Source organism: Carettochelys insculpta, chromosome 6 (assembly GCF_033958435.1).
Source record: "Carettochelys insculpta isolate YL-2023 chromosome 6, ASM3395843v1, whole genome shotgun sequence".
Taxonomy (NCBI): domain Eukaryota; kingdom Metazoa; phylum Chordata; order Testudines; family Carettochelyidae; genus Carettochelys; species Carettochelys insculpta.
Genome location: NC_134142.1, coordinates 107485567 through 107504084, shown reverse-complemented (window position 1 = coordinate 107504084; position 18518 = coordinate 107485567). Strand labels below are relative to the sequence as shown.

At 42.4% G+C, this 18518-nt stretch overlaps 1 protein-coding gene across 1 annotated transcript in view; it reads left to right on the top strand.

Moving 5' to 3' along the window:
• PTPN5 (protein tyrosine phosphatase non-receptor type 5) overlaps positions 1-18518 on the top strand; it is a 103763-nt gene that overhangs the window by 79485 nt on the left and 5760 nt on the right. Inside the window, exons 6-11 of the mRNA XM_074999053.1 lie at positions 364-553; positions 2442-2526; positions 5201-5280; positions 5872-6009; positions 9712-9822; positions 13881-14041. Coding sequence (XP_074855154.1) covers positions 364-553; positions 2442-2526; positions 5201-5280; positions 5872-6009; positions 9712-9822; positions 13881-14041 — 765 coding nt within the window. The remainder of the gene's footprint in view (positions 1-363; positions 554-2441; positions 2527-5200; positions 5281-5871; positions 6010-9711; positions 9823-13880; positions 14042-18518) is intronic.

Below are 18518 nucleotides of genomic sequence, written 5' to 3'. Positions count from 1 at the left end.
TGTGTTTGAAAATGTTGGCCTGGGTCTACCAATGCCTTCTCTCTACATCAGCTGTATTCTGACTAGTTGCTTGAGATGTTGATTATAATAGAAAAAATACCCATTCTTGATCAGTGGTAGTCAGCAATAAGTGGAGCATACCAGTGCACTGAGTCAGATGCACCCATTGCTGATTACTTTTGTCAGCAACAAGTCAGTTGTTTATATTGTAGACAAGCTCTGAGAGTTCCAAAATTTTCATTGCACAATCAAAAGACCCATTGTCTGAAGGTAAAGGCTTCATGGAGAGTCACGTTTTAATTAATGCAGAATGTTTCACATAGCCTTCATAACAGATTTTTCCCTTGGTGCTGTGTTTTGCAGGAGAGGTTCAAATGTTTCACTCACACTGGACATGTGTACACCAGGCTGTTCTGAGCAAGGCTTCGGCTATGTCATGTCACCAAGAGAACAGTCGGCCAGAGAGTACCTACAGACCGCATCAAACATTCTTACTGCAGAGGAGCTTCACAAGAAAGCATTAGACCCTTTCATACTCCAGGCAGAGTTTTTTGTGAGTATTTTGACTTCAACAAATTTGTTAAACTTTGAAGTGATTGAATTTGGAAGCTTTCAGCTGTCTTTTCCTTTGCAGACTACCGTCCTGGTCCTGGTAATGAAGATATTGCTTTGTTTTCAGAAGTTTTTCTCAGCCTCAATAAAAAGGTCACAGTTTTGCACTAGACTAAAGAAAAAGAGGCAAATTTGTTTTGGGTATAACTCTTAAATCCCAGGGGTTACATCAGGCATGACTTTAGCCTAGTATATCCGCTTTCCTGGTAGATACCCTGTACAGAGCTTCTCTTCTGAATTATGTGAAAGTTGTTTGGATCGGTGAAGCATGGGCTGTTTTTCCCACTTAATAAATGCCACGGAGAGTTTGCACTAACTATCCTTGTCATCCACTTAGAAAAATGTTCATTAGATATTAGTTGCTTTTTCAGTTGGCAGTATGATACTGAAGAATCTGTCTCTGACTTTCTGTATCCACTTCCCCCTCCCCTCCCCCCCGGGGTAAGGGAGCATTCTGACTGCTTTTGGTGGAAATAAAAAGCGTCATATACACAGCTCAAGTTAGCAGGTGATCAGTTGGATTTTTGAACAGCTTTCTGAAAAGTTTATATCCATTTCATTGCAGGCAGCACAATGACTTTTCCCTTTCTCTGTTCTTGATCCAAGATTCTGTCCACTATTCTCCACTGTGGTGCAACTTGTAATCTGTAGCCCACTCCGCTGTGTGCCTAAACTTAGTTCTCTACGCAAGCTATTTGAGTTATCTGGTGTTAGGAAGAAGGGGCTTTTGAAAACTGGGGGGTCCTTTTGAAAGATCCCCATCTCCATGGGCGGCGCGTGATTCGAAAGCCGCACTTTTGAATCACCGTGGCCATCATTATGCTAATGAGGTGCTGCATATTCATGGCAGCGCCTCATTAGCATCTTTTGAACCTGCTCGTTAATATGCCCCTTCGAAAAGGCAGGGGCTCATGTAGACCCAGCCTAGGTGACATAATTTGTAGCCCACTAAAGAGCAATCAAATAACTCCAGATGAAACCGGCCTGAGCACTGAGATTTGAACTCTCTACTACAGATGTGAAAGGTCCTGTGATCCCTTGTTAATTCACACGTTACTTCTCCACTTAAAGCGTGTGTAAGAAATTATTATTATACTGGAATATTTATATCATAGCAGAGCCCACAGATCTCACTGAAAATCAGGGTCCAGCACTGAAGAACCTACACCTAAGGTCCAGTTAGTGACTTGGTCTGTATGCCTGTGTAAGGGAGTCAGCACCCACCTCCGACAGCCCTCTATGAGCTACCTGGACCTTGAGCCTAGTTATGTAGGGAAGAGAAGTGTACACACAGTGCCTACTTAATGTCCCACCTCCCAGAGAGGGTGGAGGGCAAATCTCCACTCCCCCACCCCCATACTAACCGGACAGTGCAGCTGAGCTGTCGTAGCAGGTGTTGTTATTATCAGGCCAGCAGCAAATTACTACCCCCAGTTTGAACAAGGAGGAGGAAGGGGAGGATTTGTGACTCAGAGGGGTGTGTCTGAAGTACTGTGCTTCCTGGGGAGTTCAGCTTACGCACCAGCCTTGGCTTACATCTATGCCTCAAGTCACAATACAATCCTAATAATATTAGGAGCTGAAATAGTGCCGTACTGTGCAACACTCACGGAATTAGTCATCCAGAGGGTTTTTATATTCATGATTTCAAAAAAGAAAACCATTGACACAAAAAGGAAACCATCAGTCATCCTTTGGTGGTAAATTGCTTGAAGTACTATACCATATGTCTCAATTGACTTCATCTCTGCTACTCCTCCACAGTCAGGACGTAATGTTTTTCCCCCCTGCGAATCTATTAATATAGTCTATTGTGCCTCCTCCAACAGGAAATCCCAATGAACTTTGTTGATCCAAAGGAATATGATATTCCAGGATTAGTGAGGAAGAATCGCTACAAAACTATTCTGCCAAGTAAGTTCCAAACTTATAAATCTACACTTCAGTGAAGCAGTATTTGGTGAAGTCTCCATATCCTGTCTTTGTTAAGTTTCTTGTTTTCAATAGACTGCCTTTACCTACTCCTCTCCAGTATATTTCTGCCAGGTTATAGCTAACATTGAGCAAGAGAAATGTTTTCAAAGTCCCCAAGTCTCATTTTCATTAAAGACTTAAACATAAGTCTTAGTGAAAGGCAAAGAAATTCAAGCTCCTATGTCACATTTGAAAATAGAAACTAGCTCCTAAATTACCTACATGCTTTTGAAATATTTTGCCCCAAATCTTGAGACCTTTATTCAAGTTCTGCTTCATTTTCTTTTGTAAACTCCTATTTACAGGCTATGTTCTGACACCCTTACTTCATCTGAGTAGTATTTTACTCAGCGTTCTTTAAAGTCGGTGACAAGATTCACGCTTACGTCACTGTGTGCTGAATTCGGCCTAACGTGCCTGGCACTTCTCAGGGTCATGCTCCACGTGAAAACTGAAAACTGGTCTAGTCTCATTTGGAAAATATAATACATCTTTCTGTTTAAAATGCAACTTGCTTTATTACCTGTAGCCAAGAATAGAAATTTTGAGAAACATTTTGCTTGGGATTGATTTTACAGCCCTTATAGTTTTCCTCTCTGTCACACTTAAAGGGAGTTTTGAAAGAGAGACAATTATAAGATGTCGTGTCTGAATATTAATGTTTTGACAGATCTTTCTCCTTTCTCTAAGCCATTGTTAGATAGATGTTGCCATCAAATCCTGTTTCAGCTTTGTTAGGGAAACCCAAATGGTTCAGCGAGCTAGTTAGGCTCCCATAAGCATCCAGAAGTGAGAACCTAATCGACTATGCAAATCTCTTTAGTCTACAAAAATGGATTGGAAATCTATCAAGAATAGGTTTTCTGCTAAAACCTCCAACATCCAGTCTTGGTCAGCAATCCCATTTAGATATATCCCTTCTAGTGATGTTTTGACGATTCCAGCTGGGACCAGGAGTTTTTTAAAACACTGTGCCAAACATTTCAGAACCTTTGTCCAAACAAGCTAATAGTTGAGCATTATCATTTATTTCAAGCTCAGAGTTGCATTGGGTTGTTACAGTGGTGATTTTGAAAAATAACTAGTGATTCTGAGTACCCAGACTGATATACCTTAAAGGAGCCTCGTTTTCAAAGGATATTACGCAGCACTTATTTTGAAGATTGGAGTCCTTTAAAGTCTCTGACGTTGGACGCTCAGAAATGGAAGCACACAGAATTGCTAGCCACTTTTGACAATCTTGGCCTACAGCTCTTCATCAAGATCCTATTAATTTTTCCTCTGTGCATTCAGTAACCACTTGGTCATTCCTCGGGTTAGTTCTCTTGATGCCAACTCCATCTCAATCTTACAAAATCCGGCAATACTCATTTCCATTGCTGTGAGCCATCCAGATAGGAGGAATAGCTCCCATTTTAGCCTGACTATAAATGTTAACAAGGAATTCATCCAGAGGAAATCAGACTTTTCCACTGACTGGAAACATAATGCCCCAATGCCATTTGGTTGATAATCCTGGCAGGCTGCCACATGGGAAACCAGTGGAGCCACCATCGTCACTTCTGTTGGAATTATTTCAGTCTGGTCCTCTGTTCTTCTGCCTGGAACACACCCAGGTCCAGTGTAGGGGTGGGGAACTGGGTGTGCCACACAGGGGTACTGTGTACTCCCTTCCTAGCATAAAATTATTCTGGCTATTGTCTCCCCAGTACCATGGAGGAGACAGTGTTGGAGCATGATGGGGTTGGGCTGAAGAGGTAGCCAGTGGGTTCTCCTGATGCTATAGTTCTCAGAATAACTAAACACAGCTCATGCCTGAAAGGTCCCACAAGGGTCTTTCTAACCGTTGGCTTGCACCAAACAGTTACAGAGAGAGCAGCTGACCATGTTACATAGCAAAACCTATGCTGTAGCACCAATCTATTTGTCAATGGCGCACACAGTGAGATGTGACACCCACTAGGGAGAAGCAGACACTTCATTATAAAAGAGATATTGAAATCAAAAAGTATACCCCAAAAATTGAAGAGTGAGCAAAAACCCTAGAATTCCCTACCCAGCTGTGTACTCCAGAAGTATCTGTGATGGTTATCACTGAAAGGTAAGCAGGCACTTAACATAATCATTAGTTTATATGTAACCCTATAGTTAATTGCAGTCAATGAGAGACATGATAATAGGCTCTAATTCAGTTAATTTATATTTCTTTTGTAGTAAATTGCTTTTGTAGATTTCCAACTTGGTGGTGGTGGAGATGATCTGGGGGAGTTCTTTTAAGGGGTGACAGTGTTTTTGATTACTGAAGAAGTGCCAAGCTAATAACATTATTTTGGCTGTTTCAAAAACTGTAACATTTGTAACATCTGAAACCTCTTCCTTTATGGAAAAGTCCCACTGAATTTATTCGATAATGATTGTAGTTAGTACAGTGATATATACGTATATTTCATTCAGAGATTCCCTAGTGCCCTCTTTAGAGCATCACAGATATCTGTTGTGGCTAATAATGGTTGTGCCTCAATGATTAGTTGCATTACTAAAGGTTAGAAAATAATCTTAAACAACTTTTCTCTTCATGTCTGGTAACTATTATCTATCTTTTTATGCATTGTAGATCCTCACAGCAGAGTGTGCCTTACCTCAACTGACCAGGATGATCCTCTTAGCTCATATATCAATGCCAACTACATCAGGGTAAGAGCTCTGTAGTCCAGTGTATCTGCACAGACTATTAGTACATGATCATTTAAGAATAATTGTAATTCCCATTGGCTTCCATCTTTTTTGGGGGGTGGGGGATGGTTCAGTTTCTCCCTCGTTTTTGTGTTATTGGAAACAGAACCTCAGAACACAACTGTAATGGTTCTGGTCCAATAAAGCTAAGATATTTGCACTTTTTTTGACATGAAGTTCCCCACCTCTCTGGCCAGATGAAAGCAAAACTCCCAGCAAAATCATTGTGGTTTATGCCTGCAGGATTTGACCCAGAGTTACCACCAGGTTGTTGTAGCATGAACTGATCCCATTGTCATAGTATTGCCTGCGGCTTGTGTAAGCTGAAGTCATGCCTTCTACCTTGCCTGTGTGTGTGTGAATGAGAGAGAGGGAGTGAGCACAATACTGCTTGGATTAATAATTGTTGACCTGATACCGCAGTCTTTACTCAGGCAATATTCCCATTGCAGCCAATGAGAGATTTCCCTGTTTAAAGATTGTTGTGTCGAAATCATGTGCCTATGCGCAGATGCAGTTTTTGATAGTGATCTATTGTTGCTTTGTTGGCAGGGCTATGGAGAAGAGGAAAAGGTATATATTGCTACTCAGGGACCCATAGTTAATACTGTCAGTGATTTCTGGAGAATGGTGTGGCAAGAGCGTTCTCCCATCATTGTCATGATTACCAATATAGAAGAGATGAATGAGGTAATGATATTACATATGAGCTAAGTCTCAGTCCTCTGTTGTAGCAGGTATTTCAGGCACAGATGCCAGACCCACAGAAATAAATGAATTGGTTTGGTTACCAAAGTTTATAGTGCATTGCAGTTACCTTTTGTGAACTCACCTCTGAAGGTTTCAAAAGCAAAACCCCACCAGGTTCAAGCTCTATTAATAGTTGTGTCTGACTACCGATAAACAGTAGAGAAACACAGAATGAAGAGGTTCAGACTCTATTTATTTTGGCTCATCTTCTGCACCTTTTTCCCATGAATCTATCCGTTTCCTTAAATGTACCATGTCATGTTATATGGTAGCTAAGATGTGAAGCAGTTAAAAATTTTCTGTATGCCCCTGTTATTTTAGCATTTTGGGAAAAGCTTTTAAAGTATTGCAACTGATTAAGATGTTGCAAATTTTTTTGAATCACCCCCCGCCCCAGCTAGATTGGCATTTATGAGAGTATGTGTTTCTACCAATCCATTCCGTACAGTTCTATCTACAAATTCTCATGTACTCACAGTTTGCATCATCACTGCTTTGGTGTATCATAACATTATTCTATAGGACCCCAAAACAGTTTTGATTCACACTGGGGAATCATAAGACTTTACACCACCAATGTGAGGCCAGAAATCGGAGTGGGGTAAAATTTAGGAGCCAGAGTTCCATTTTCAGTGTTGCCAGGCCTAAGTGATTTAAACAGCCAAGTCTCACTTTCAAAAGGCGCACTGGTCTTTCTGAAAGTCTCTTTTGATTGAGGCTTAGGCTCCTAAGCCAGTTAGATATTGCAGCATTGAGCAGAGTTATGCCCATCTAACTTTAAAATCTGGGTCTGTGGAGCCTAAATCCCATGGACTTTCAATTGGACTTTGGGCCAGATTCCCAGAAAGGTGCCTGATGGGGTTTTCAGAAACACCCTACGTGCTTAACAATTTGGCTCTCAATGGTGGGGTCACTTTAGAAACTGGGACTTAGACTTCCAGGTAGCTTACTCACTTCTGAAAATTTTACGAGCACGGACTTGAGGAGAAGAGACCCAGAGGCAATAGAGTCCTCCATTGTCTTCCCTGCAGTGAATCTTTCCCCCCATGGTTTTTACGTCTGAGTTGTACCACTAGAATGCAAAATAATCTTTGCATCCATGGTTCCTGTTGTTCAGCACCAACAGACTATCACACCTACCATGTCAGCCCCTGAAAACACTGCCCTGCATGTTACCATCACAGCAGTCATGCTGACTACAGCATTCATCTAACATACAGAGACATTGTGTCTTTCCTGATTCCTTTTGTATCAAAAATTAAATGTTTTGGTGAGACTCAAACATAAACACAGGGTAAGGTCTTTCATGCTAACATCTTCTCTATTCCCTTTTTATCTAATGCACATTAATATATAAATAGTAGGTCTCACAATGTCTAAATTCAGGACTAAAACCTTTGTTCTGCCATGATACCAGTGAGAGCATCTTTGTGCTTCTGCCATACACAGTGGCTTGGCTAACATGAGGATGAACAGCTCAGTATCCCAGCCCTCTGTCACATCTAATCGAAACTGACAGACAGCCCACAGAAATGTGTGGGCGATCCAACTCCACTCATTTCAGCAGCATAGCGTCTGTGCTATTGATAGCTGCTGGCGCATTTGACGCTTTTTACAATGGATTCTGCAATTTAGGAGGGGGAGAAAATTCAGTCTGCATTTTTCCAGTGACATATAATGGGCCACATTCATTTCTAGTGTAAAGTGACACAGCTCCACTGATGGAGCAGCAACCATTTACATTGTAACAGAATTTGGCCCCTTAGCTTTTTGATACAATTGTTAGTTTTTGAGCGTTCCCTTCCAGTAGAATTATTTTTTAATTTGCTCACAAGTTAAGTTTAGAGCCAGATCATGCTGGACTTTGCAGAAGGGAGGGCTTTTAAATATCTTCTCTCCTTTCACTTATGTGGGTGCACAAAGATCTCACACAACAGTAGCCCCTGTACTCTGCAGCCCATGAGAGCTGCTTGCTCTTTACTTTATCCTTGGGGAGCCATTTGTTCATAACTGACTCTTCGCTCTCCAGGTTGGACCATGGAATAAGCTTGAAAACTAAGTTCCCACTAACCTGTTCGCGCACACAGGTGCTCAGGGTTGCAGCAAGGAGAGATCCTGCATCCCAAAGCTGTTGTGGTTAGTGAGCATGTAGCCCTTCGCTGTGGCCCCAGCAGGGAGTTACCACAAGCAAGGCAGCTCTGTGCTGAGTTCTGCTCCCTGCCAGCCACAGCAACTCTGCACTGAGGCCAGCAGGAAGGGGCCCACTTTTCTGGCAGGTGTAGCTCTGTGCTGAACCAAGCCCCTTCCCAAACCTGGAGTCCCCTGTTGCATCACAAACCCCTCATTCCTGGGCCCACCCCAGAGCCTTGATCCCCTCATGCACACCAGCACCCGGCCTCAATGCATGGCCCTGTCCTGCATTCTGAATCCTTCTGCCCCAGCCAGGAGCTGCCTTCTCCACCCTAAACCGTTCATCCTCAGAGCTCTTGTACCCCAACACCGTGTGTCAGTCCTGAATTCCTCATTGCTGGCCCCAGACAGAGCCCCCACATCCCTGTACCTCAAACCTCTGCCCTAGGCCTGAACCTCATCCCACGCTCAGAACCCTTGGTCCGACTCCCGCCACATGGATTTTGTTCTGTGTGCATCAACATGAAGGTGATCTGTCACACGCTGCCTCCACGTTGGTGCACATAACAAATTTCATTCTGCCTGGGATGGGAAAAATTAGAGGGAACACATTGATTGCAAGGGGAGTAATCTCTGCAGAGGGCCTACTGTGTGTGCATTGAGCAGCCCCAGGAGTAACTGCATGTGTGAGAAACTAACCTTTTCCAGCACTTTCTCTCATAAGGATTGCTCTCCATTACCTCTTAGGCAACTCTGTGGCACAAATACCACAATAGATCCTTATACGTGGATTATAGCTTCAGTTTTTCAGACTGCATGGGCTCATTCAGTACAATTCATATATTTAGCCAAAGTAATTTAAAAAAGATAAAATCAATATTCTGCCACTTTCTTCATTTTAGTTTCTTTGCTTTAATGCAGAACGTTTTTGCATTTTGGGGTAGGGTTTTGAACACACTATATATTCCAGAATCATTTCCAGTCATGTCCTTTTGTTAGCCACAGAAATGCAGATTACAATTTGATTCACAGAGCAAAGGTTCTTCAACAGAGAGAGAAGTGTACTGTACATTTCCTTGTCTGTTTCAGCATAGCGCAGAAATAATTATCAAAGAGAAGAATATTAATAACTATCAACCATTATCATAATAAAAATAGAATATTAATTAACACTGCCACATTTCTTACCTGCTTCCCAAATGAAATTCCAAAATGTGCAAATACATTACACTGCATGCACACAAACCAAGTGTTATGCATGTAATTCAGGTAATTAGTTGCACAACTATTAGACCTGCTACATACACTTGGGTTTTAACCAAAGTGCTGTGACTGCAAAGTCTACCTGGAACTTTGGCCCCTGTGTTTGAAGTGAAGAGCTGAGTTACATCTTATTACAGAAACATTCTGCATATAGCTCTCGTTCATCTAAGCATGCACTTGACATGGTTTTTGCATTGTAAAGTGAACTACCATTGGTGTCTCCTTAAAGATATTTTATGTTGCATGCAGAAATGTACAGAGTACTGGCCAGAGGAGGAAGTCACCTATGAAGGAATAGAAATTACAGTTAACCAGGTCATACAAGCAGATGATTATCGATTAAGACTCATCACCCTGAAGGTAAGGTCACACAGATATATTTCAAGTTGCATAGACATTCAAAGTCTTAAACAGGACTGTTCATGGAAAAATGAGTACAAATCTATCCACTGTGCACATATTACTTGTCACTACTACATTCACAATGCTCCAGATCATATTCCAAAAATATAAACAATGCAATAATAAAAACAGAGATGTAGACGGAATGTGTACAAGCAAAAGGCTTTCAGGCCACTTGTAACAGGATTGTGTTCATTCACAGGAAGAAAGCAGTGCGTCATTCTGTGCAAGTATCTTCTGTTCTGACAGGGATAATGTCTTGCCTAACTTTGAACCAGCCTTTATATGTTATCCTAAAGATATTGGCATGATATTGTGTGGAATACAAGGAATTTTGTGCAATATGGGTCAGCTCCTCAGCTGGTGTAAATTGGCTTAGCTCCTTCCCTTGAGCTTTTATGTTTTTCTAGGCTGTGTAGGGCTCTCCAACCATCTGTTAATCCGGGAAAAGCTTACACTGTGCTTCTAGCCTTCATATTAACATTATTAAACATCTCCTATACCATTGTGTTTGTAAATATTTTGGGTGCAAAATCTTATACAGAAACTAAGATGACTTTTGTGCCACTGGGCATATGCAGTAGGGCTGGGAAGGGAACTCAGGAATCCCAGTCAAATGTCCCATCCATTCTAAAGCATCTATTCAGGAGGTAGGTGAGCTAGCACTGAAACTGCTAAAAGGAAGCATGCTACAGTAAACAGAACAAAACTGCTGATAACTTCTTGAACATTTTTCCAACACAACATCCCCAGTGTTCACTTTTCTAGTTATGGTATTCTTCCAGTTAACTGGTTGAAATAAACTACTCCAATTTCCAAGCTGATAACGGCCATGCCACCTGTGAATACTGAGTTCCAGCAAAGACTTATTTTATTAAATACACTATTACTACGTATTTCAGGATATCACTGTCCTTATTTTATAACTTATTCAAGAACTGTGGTTAAGTGCAGCTGTTTAATACTAGCAGTCAAGACTGATCACAGTTTTCCTGTCAGAACCATTTTTGGACAGAAAATTGAGTTTGCAGACAATTTATTTTTTGTTTGGTCATATGACTCCATCTATTTTTCTTGGGAAAATTCCAAGTTTTAATTTAAAAAAAAACAAAAACACAAGAAGCTTTTCATTACATAGCACCAGGCAGACTGCTTGGGGATTCTGGGAACCCCAGAATTAAGGTCCAGTGCTCCAAGGTACCCCTGCCAAGCATGCTGCAGCTCTCAGAAAGCTGCATCATGTGCACTGTCCCTGGAGTGGTGGTCCACTCTTTCCAGGGTCTGTGACTGCAGGGCAGCTCTGCCATGCCAAGGATCTCTTTTTGAGGATTTCTGCTTTGTGAAAAATTTCAGAAGTTTTGTTTCATTTGGAAATTCTGAATTCCAGTCAGCCCTGCTTACTTGTGCCTTTATTGCAGGGGTAAATCTGGCTCTGTTATGTGTATAGTTATGCAGGATATTACAGGAAAAAGTAGAGTTTTAAAACCAAATTATTGGTGGGGGTCAGGCAAGTCTTACAGCATCAGGTACCCTAAGGCAAACGAAAAGAGGGAGAGTGAGAAGACAAGAAATATAAAAGAAGAAAGGACTAAAAACTGTTTACATTTATAATACATAGTGTATCCCTTCAGAGAGAGGGATTGACAGCCACCACAGGCCTAGGGACAGTTTGTGGGCAGCCCTGATTCCACACCCTCAGAAGGGATGGAGACTCTTGCAAAAGGGGTGGGACCAAGGGCAGTTAGCCCTCAGCCCTGCCCACCCCTTGCCCTCAGAAGCCATGTAGAGTAATGTTCCCATGGCGTGTCAAAGGGGCCCAGAGCTCTCAGCCACTGCCACTACTATTGCCACAGTAGTGGCATCTAAGAGCTCCAAGCCCCTTTGAAATGCTGGGCCCCTGTTCAGGTGTCCCCCTGGCTGTCCCCTTCCGTGCCTCCCGTGGGGTCTGCCCTCGGACAATGACACTGTTATGCTGACAAATGTGAAGCTTTAATTGACATATGTGTCCAAGCACATAGTTCCTTTTCCATGCAACTCGCTCCCCACATTCACTTTATGTTCACATCCCCACTTGGCTATTCAATTAAGCAATATATCAGGTTTGGGCATCTATGGGGCAGTACTATTAAAAACAAAGCTGGTAGCTGAATGGTTCCCACCTGCCAGAATAGACATAAAGCTGCTGTTTAGTGAGATGTCATTGCCTGGAACCGTTCTTTTATCATATAATGGCAATAATGCCCAGGACTCTGGAGTACACTTACGATAAATGACTTGGTAATGAAAACCACAGAAGCCATTAATTGCGTCATGTTCTCTAATGCCATGGACATCCTGCCTTTAACAGAGGTAGGATGTTGCAGCAACTAACCTGATTAGAAATTTAATGTGATCCACCAGCTGCACTGCAAACACTGGTGCACCTTTCTCAGCCACAGGCTTTGAATATGGTTTTATCATAATTCCTTTAGGGCAGAGGTCAGGCCTTAGCAGACTTTGGCAGCTCAAAGAGGTATAAAAGCAAAAGGGGGAAGCTATTTTTATTTTTCAAAGGGACCTAACAAATGTCCAGCTGCTGATTGATTACCCCAGCTTTAGCTGCAGCATGATTCTGGCCTTTGAACCACCAATTAAACCCTGTTTCTTCCCACTCTAACCCCTTATCTCCTCAATCTCAATGGAGCACAGATAAAGAGTATTTTCAGTAGCAATAAATGTACATCATGTTACTGAATTCGGGGTTCTCTGGTTGGGAAGTTTAAAATCTGTAACAGTGTAAAGAAAATTAAATGTATATTGCGCTAGTGATTATTTTATTCTATCCCCTTGTTTCTTCTTACCTTTGTGTTTTGGAAGCACTTTTTTCATATAAGTTGGACTCTTGTTTTCAAAATGCAGTTATAAAACTTGTGTCTTGACTGCTGGTTTCTCAAGGAGTGACTTAGGCTGCTAAATCTCATTTTCAAAAGCAACTCTGGGTCCAGAGCCTCAAAAATATTCAGGCAACTAACTCCTGTTGATTTCATTGGAAGGCAGGAGCCTAAATATCTTTGAAGATTTGGAAGCTAAGTCCCACTGAATGTCAATGTGATTTAGGCATGGATTTTAAAGGTAGTCAGGTTCCTTAGTGCCTGTGTCATTTTTGAAAATAAGTCTGAATTAATTGGGCTTTGCAATGCAGAGAGAGCAACACCTTTTAAGAATCTAGGTTTTAGGTGTGTTACTCCTAATTCTTAATCCAGAGGCAAAACTGTTCTTCATTGCTTCCTTAAAACTCAGCCAAGTATTGAAAGGACGCCTATGGAAGCTAAAGGTTACTTTCCTTGGACCCCCCTGCTGTCTGAAGAGAATTGCACTGCTTAGGGCTGGCTTCTCCAGACGGACTTTATAAGGCTGAGGCCAAGACTATGAGATAGGTACCTCCACAAGCACTTTGAAACTTAGGCCTAAGGTGGGTCATATTGATGCCCAAAAATGCAGGTATGCCCAATTAACCAACACATCTGAATATCTGGTGGCATTGGTGATTTTGTGGTGACTCAGAGACATTGAAGAAAATAGAAATGTGCTGCAAGATAAACTCAAGGCCATGACTAGGGGCACAAATCTCACTTTCCTCAATGTCTCTGAATATCTTACAGTGTGTGTATTATTATTTATATAAAATATGCGAACAGCAAGGATGACCAATCAATCTATCTGAGAGTACATCAGATGTTTCATGAAAACATTTACATTACAAACAGCTATAGCCTTATTGAATGACTTTGTCAGGAGGAGAGGAAGATGGCTGTAAACTAGTAAAAATGAGACATAATTTGGCACACCACTCTGTAGCATGAGCCCAAAGAACGCTCAGGTCTGTTGACATGGGCTCTGACACTCACTGCCACAGTTTCAAAGTGCAGTGTAGACATGCCCAAAGAAACAGATTTTTCTAGTTTATATGTTTTCCTGAAGAATCTCTGAAAATGTTTGCAGTAGTGGAGCTAATTTTTCGTATAACTGAATCACAGAAAGGCGGCGAAGTAAGAAACCTGCGACATTATTGGTATACATCCTGGCCAGACCAAAAGACACCAGATCAAGCCCCACCCCTCTTACAGCTGGTGCGGGAAGTGGAAGAAGCCATGCAGTGTGCGGAAGAAAAGAATGCCCCAGTCATTGTCCACTGCAGGTAAGTTAATACTGCATTACTTCTCCATGGAGCTGTATGCCATAGAGCATCTTAGCAGTGACATAGCAAAGAAAAAGGAAACTTCATGCAATGGCAAGGAAAATTGGATGAGCAACTTCTTAAAGGTGGAAAATTAAAAAATGCTTCATCATAGGGCAATTCAGTCTGAGACACATATGCTGGAGCCTTCTGCAGCCAGTGATAAAATATCCTTGGAGTTTCTAAAAATTGTGGGTTATTGTTCTAACACAAAAAGTGTTGCAAGTGACTTGGGCCAATTCGATATTAGAACTCATGCTGCTGCATAAGTAGGAACAGATCATAGAGATAAGAACTGATGGTTACCAAGGTACAAGTAATCAGGATCTAATTTCATTTGCTGTGTTCAAACAGAATATACTCCTGACACATAATCTCCATCCCTGGATCTTTTAAAGGGCCAATTTCCCAAAGTTTTTACTAATGATGAGTAAAACTGAGTGCAAAGCCCATCCTTGGGTGGATAAACGAGAGAATCATATATATTATTTTTGCTGTGTCCATCTGTCTGTCTGTCCAGGCAAGGTTGTACCATGTTCCCCCTCTCCACACTATGCCAGCTCTAGACCCTGCGAAGGGCCCAGACCAGCCCCCACCCCCACCCCCCGCAACCCCCCACCATGCCATCTCCAGCCCCTCTCCTGGCTAGTGCAGGGCCCAGACCAGCTCCCAGCAGAGCTCCCCCAGCCAGCATGGGGCCCAGCCCATACACTTTGGATGTGTACTACAACAAGTTTCTGTCTAGAATTATCTTCCAGCCCAACTTACGCCTGCAAGCGAAGCTGCAACTGGACCTCTAGTGTCGGGTAAGAATAGAGAGAGATTACCTTTGTGTATGACCCATTGGAACAGGTTCTGAAAAGAGATACAACAGTGATTCATGATGATCACAATGCTCCATTCCCTTCAGCATTAAAATCTGTGAATCTCATCGTAGCTTTCATGGGCAGTATTATGCCCAGTCCACCGTGTACAGCTTTATATTTTGCATTGCATGCTTGGTTTACCCTCCGGCCTACTGCTTTCTCTTTCCATCTCCAGTAGCATCCAGATGATTTTTGGAAATGCAGGACATGTGATCACATTTCTTAGCTAGGTTTCTAAAAAATTTTAAATGACCACTAGAGGCTTGAACTTTGTCAGTTTATCTCAGATGCTCTTTTGGATAAAATATATGCTGTGAATGTCATACACTGACTTATTCAAGGGCAGGAAGTGTACCAAACCATAGGCCAAGCCCTAAGATGTGCTGAACACCAAAATCAACATTGGTGTCAGTGGGAAGTACAGCACTTCTCAGGATGTCACCCTCTAGGAGAGCATAACCACTGCAAAGATGTTAATAGGGGCAGCACTTTTCTTAACAAGTGCACTTTAAAGGTAAGCTGTCTTTTCTAGCATAAGCCTGTAGGTAAGGCGTGGGACTCAGAAGAGTTGGTTTCTGTTTCTGCCTCTGCCTCTAACCTGCTGCATGACCTTCAGCAAGTATCTTTAGCTCTCTCTGTTCACTTTTCTGGGCTGTAAAATAGATGTGCTACTTACCTTCTTTTGTGAAATGCTTTGCTATCTGTGGATGAAAAGCTCCATAGAAGAACTGTATAATGTTTGCTCTTTGGATCAATGTAGCACCTAGAGACCCAACCAACCTCCAGCTTCAGTGAACTAGCTGTTATACATACACATAGTAAGCGAGAATGTGCACTGACAAATTTACCCACTAAACAGACAAAGCCAACAAAGGACGGGAAACGAGATACAGCATGAAAGTAGAAGCTTGGGAAGTGAGGCTTGGAGACAGTGACTTTTTGAAGGCCATACAGACAGTTTGTGTCAGCACCAGAAATAGAACCTAGATCTCCCTAGTCCTGATCTATACCTTAGAAAATCATCTTTTCATCTTTTGTCGTGGCTGCATTTTGTCATTTTAATCATGTTCCTTCTACAGCTTAAAACCATTTAAGCACTATTGTTGCTAGTCCCATTTCCCTAATGAACGTGGACAGGGATTTCTTCCTGGGATTTAAATAACATTGTCCGAATCTTATCTTTATTAGTCAGGAAAACCATTCTAGAACTTTGCTAGCATAGCCCTATGTAAATCCAGATGTTGCCTGAACACTTGATGCCGGTATCTTTGTGCTATGATTTTGAATGGATTTTTAAATGGATGGAGGTTTTCTGGAGACTGTATAGGGTAATTATTGCTGAGACTGCTCACTTATTTATTTAACATTCAGAAGTGTTGTCAGCTTTGCTGCTCACTCTTTATGGAGGCGGTAAGTGGAGTTCACACCTTGTCTTCACCACAGTTGTGTAGCACATGGGAGAACAAAATCAACTCTAGTCCTTAAACAGGGACTGAAACAGATACTTAGAAAAACTAGTGTTTCTTTCATGGTGAATTGTTGCAGCCTGCACAGATTCAGAGAATTATGAGATTCTAGATTGAAATGACTGGAAGAGGCGGCAGACTTACTGTGTGTGTTCCTGTCAGTCATAATTAGTTGCACAATATTTATCACAGCATGTATGAATTAAAACTCCTCTTGAGACTCACAAGCCCAGAAGATCTTTCAAACTTAATCTGACCAAGAAATAGTGGTTATTTGGTGTCTCTGTTGCATAGGGTATGTCTACACTGCAATGGAACACCCTGCCTGGCCTGTGTCAGCTGATTACAGGACTCAAGATGTGAGGCTATAAATTGAAGTGAAGACATTAGGGCTCAGGCTGAAGCCCAGGCTTTGGGGTCCTCCTCCGTTGGAGGGCTCCTCATCTGAGTGCTAAGATATCTTGAAGAAAATACATTCTTAGTTACAACATGGTTTATTATGTCTGACTATCCAGTCCACACCTTAGTGAGTAATAGCTTCTTGGCATGGGAGAAAGTACCTACTTCCACTTTATCTTCTAATCCCTTTGTTCATGGAGGCCATCCCTGTTCCACAGCGAGACATGCTCAGCTGCCATTAACTTGCTGTGCTTGGCTTGCCCTGTTGATAGTGAACCAACCAGCTCTTAGTGGTGTGGGAAAGGGGAAAGTTCAGAGTCATTGCAGTTGTCTTTCAGTCCCTGCTTCACTGAGGCCCTGCATCCTGTAGGAGCGCCTCCCTCCCATTTTACGTCAAACCCCGGCTGCATTCAGGAGCAGTGCTTCCAACCCAACCAAGCAATGGACCATTGGCATGCCCTTCATGTTATTCCTGTCCTTCTGCCCTCCTGGACACCACATGAAAGACCATGCTTGGGATTCAGATGCCGATCCCCTGTTTTGTAGCATGAGGCTCCAACATGAGGTCATACCTGTTTATCATGTGCATCACTGAAATTCCTGTACTACTGAATACAGCTGTCTGGGAGAGTGCCTGTTAGAGTTTTTTGTTTTGTTTTGTTTTCCAATGTTCCTTAGCAACATCTAATACTTTGAAACCTATCAATGAAGTGAAACTACCCTCCATGAGATTTCAACTTTAGCGCCTAGAGGCTACAGAGATACCAAAGTGGTCTTCCATAGACCTGTCTTGTACAGAACACCACTGCAGCTAACCAGAACCATGCAAAACTTCTCCAAGCCTGCTGCCACCAAAAGTCAGCTGGGTCTAATGGATAGAGCACTGTACTCAATTTCTGGAGACATGGGTTCTTTTCCCAGCTCTGTCACTGGATAACCTTGGGCATAGGGAAATCAGTGGATGTGATATACCTTGACTTCAGCAAAGCTTTTGTTACAGACTCCCGCAACATTCTTGCTTATAAGTTAAGGAAATATGGATTGGATCCTTGGACTCTAAGATGGATAGAAAGCTGGCTTAGCGGTCGGGCCCAACGGGTAGTGGTCAATGGCTCAATATCTGGATGACGGTCAGTTTCAAGGAAAGTGCCGCACTGCTGGTTCTGGGGCTGGTGTTCAACATCTTTATTAATGGCCTGGATGAGGGACTGGATTGCACCCTCAGTAAGTTTGCAGATGGTACAAAACTAGAGGGAGAGGTAGATACGTTGGAGAGTAGAGAGGGAATCCAGAGTGACCTGGATAAATTGGAGGATTGGGCCAAAAGAAATCTGATGCAGTTCAACAAGGAGAAGTTTAGAATTGTGCACCTGGGCCAGAAGAATCTCAAGCATTGTTATAGGCTGGGGGCTGACTGGTTCAGCAGCAGTATGACAGAAAGGGACCTAGGGGTTATGCTGGATGAAAGGCTGGATATGAGTAAACAGAGTGCCCTTGTAACCAAGAAGGCTAACGGCATACGAGGGTGCGTTAAGAGGAGCATTTCAAGCAGATCTAGAGAAGTGGTTGTTCCCCTCTACTCGGCACTGGTGAGGCCACATCTGGAATATTGTGTCCAGTTTTGGGCCCCCCTCCCAGTATAAAAAGGATGTGGATGTGCTGGAGCAGGTTCAGCAGAGGGCAACAAAAATGATGAAGGGTCTGGAG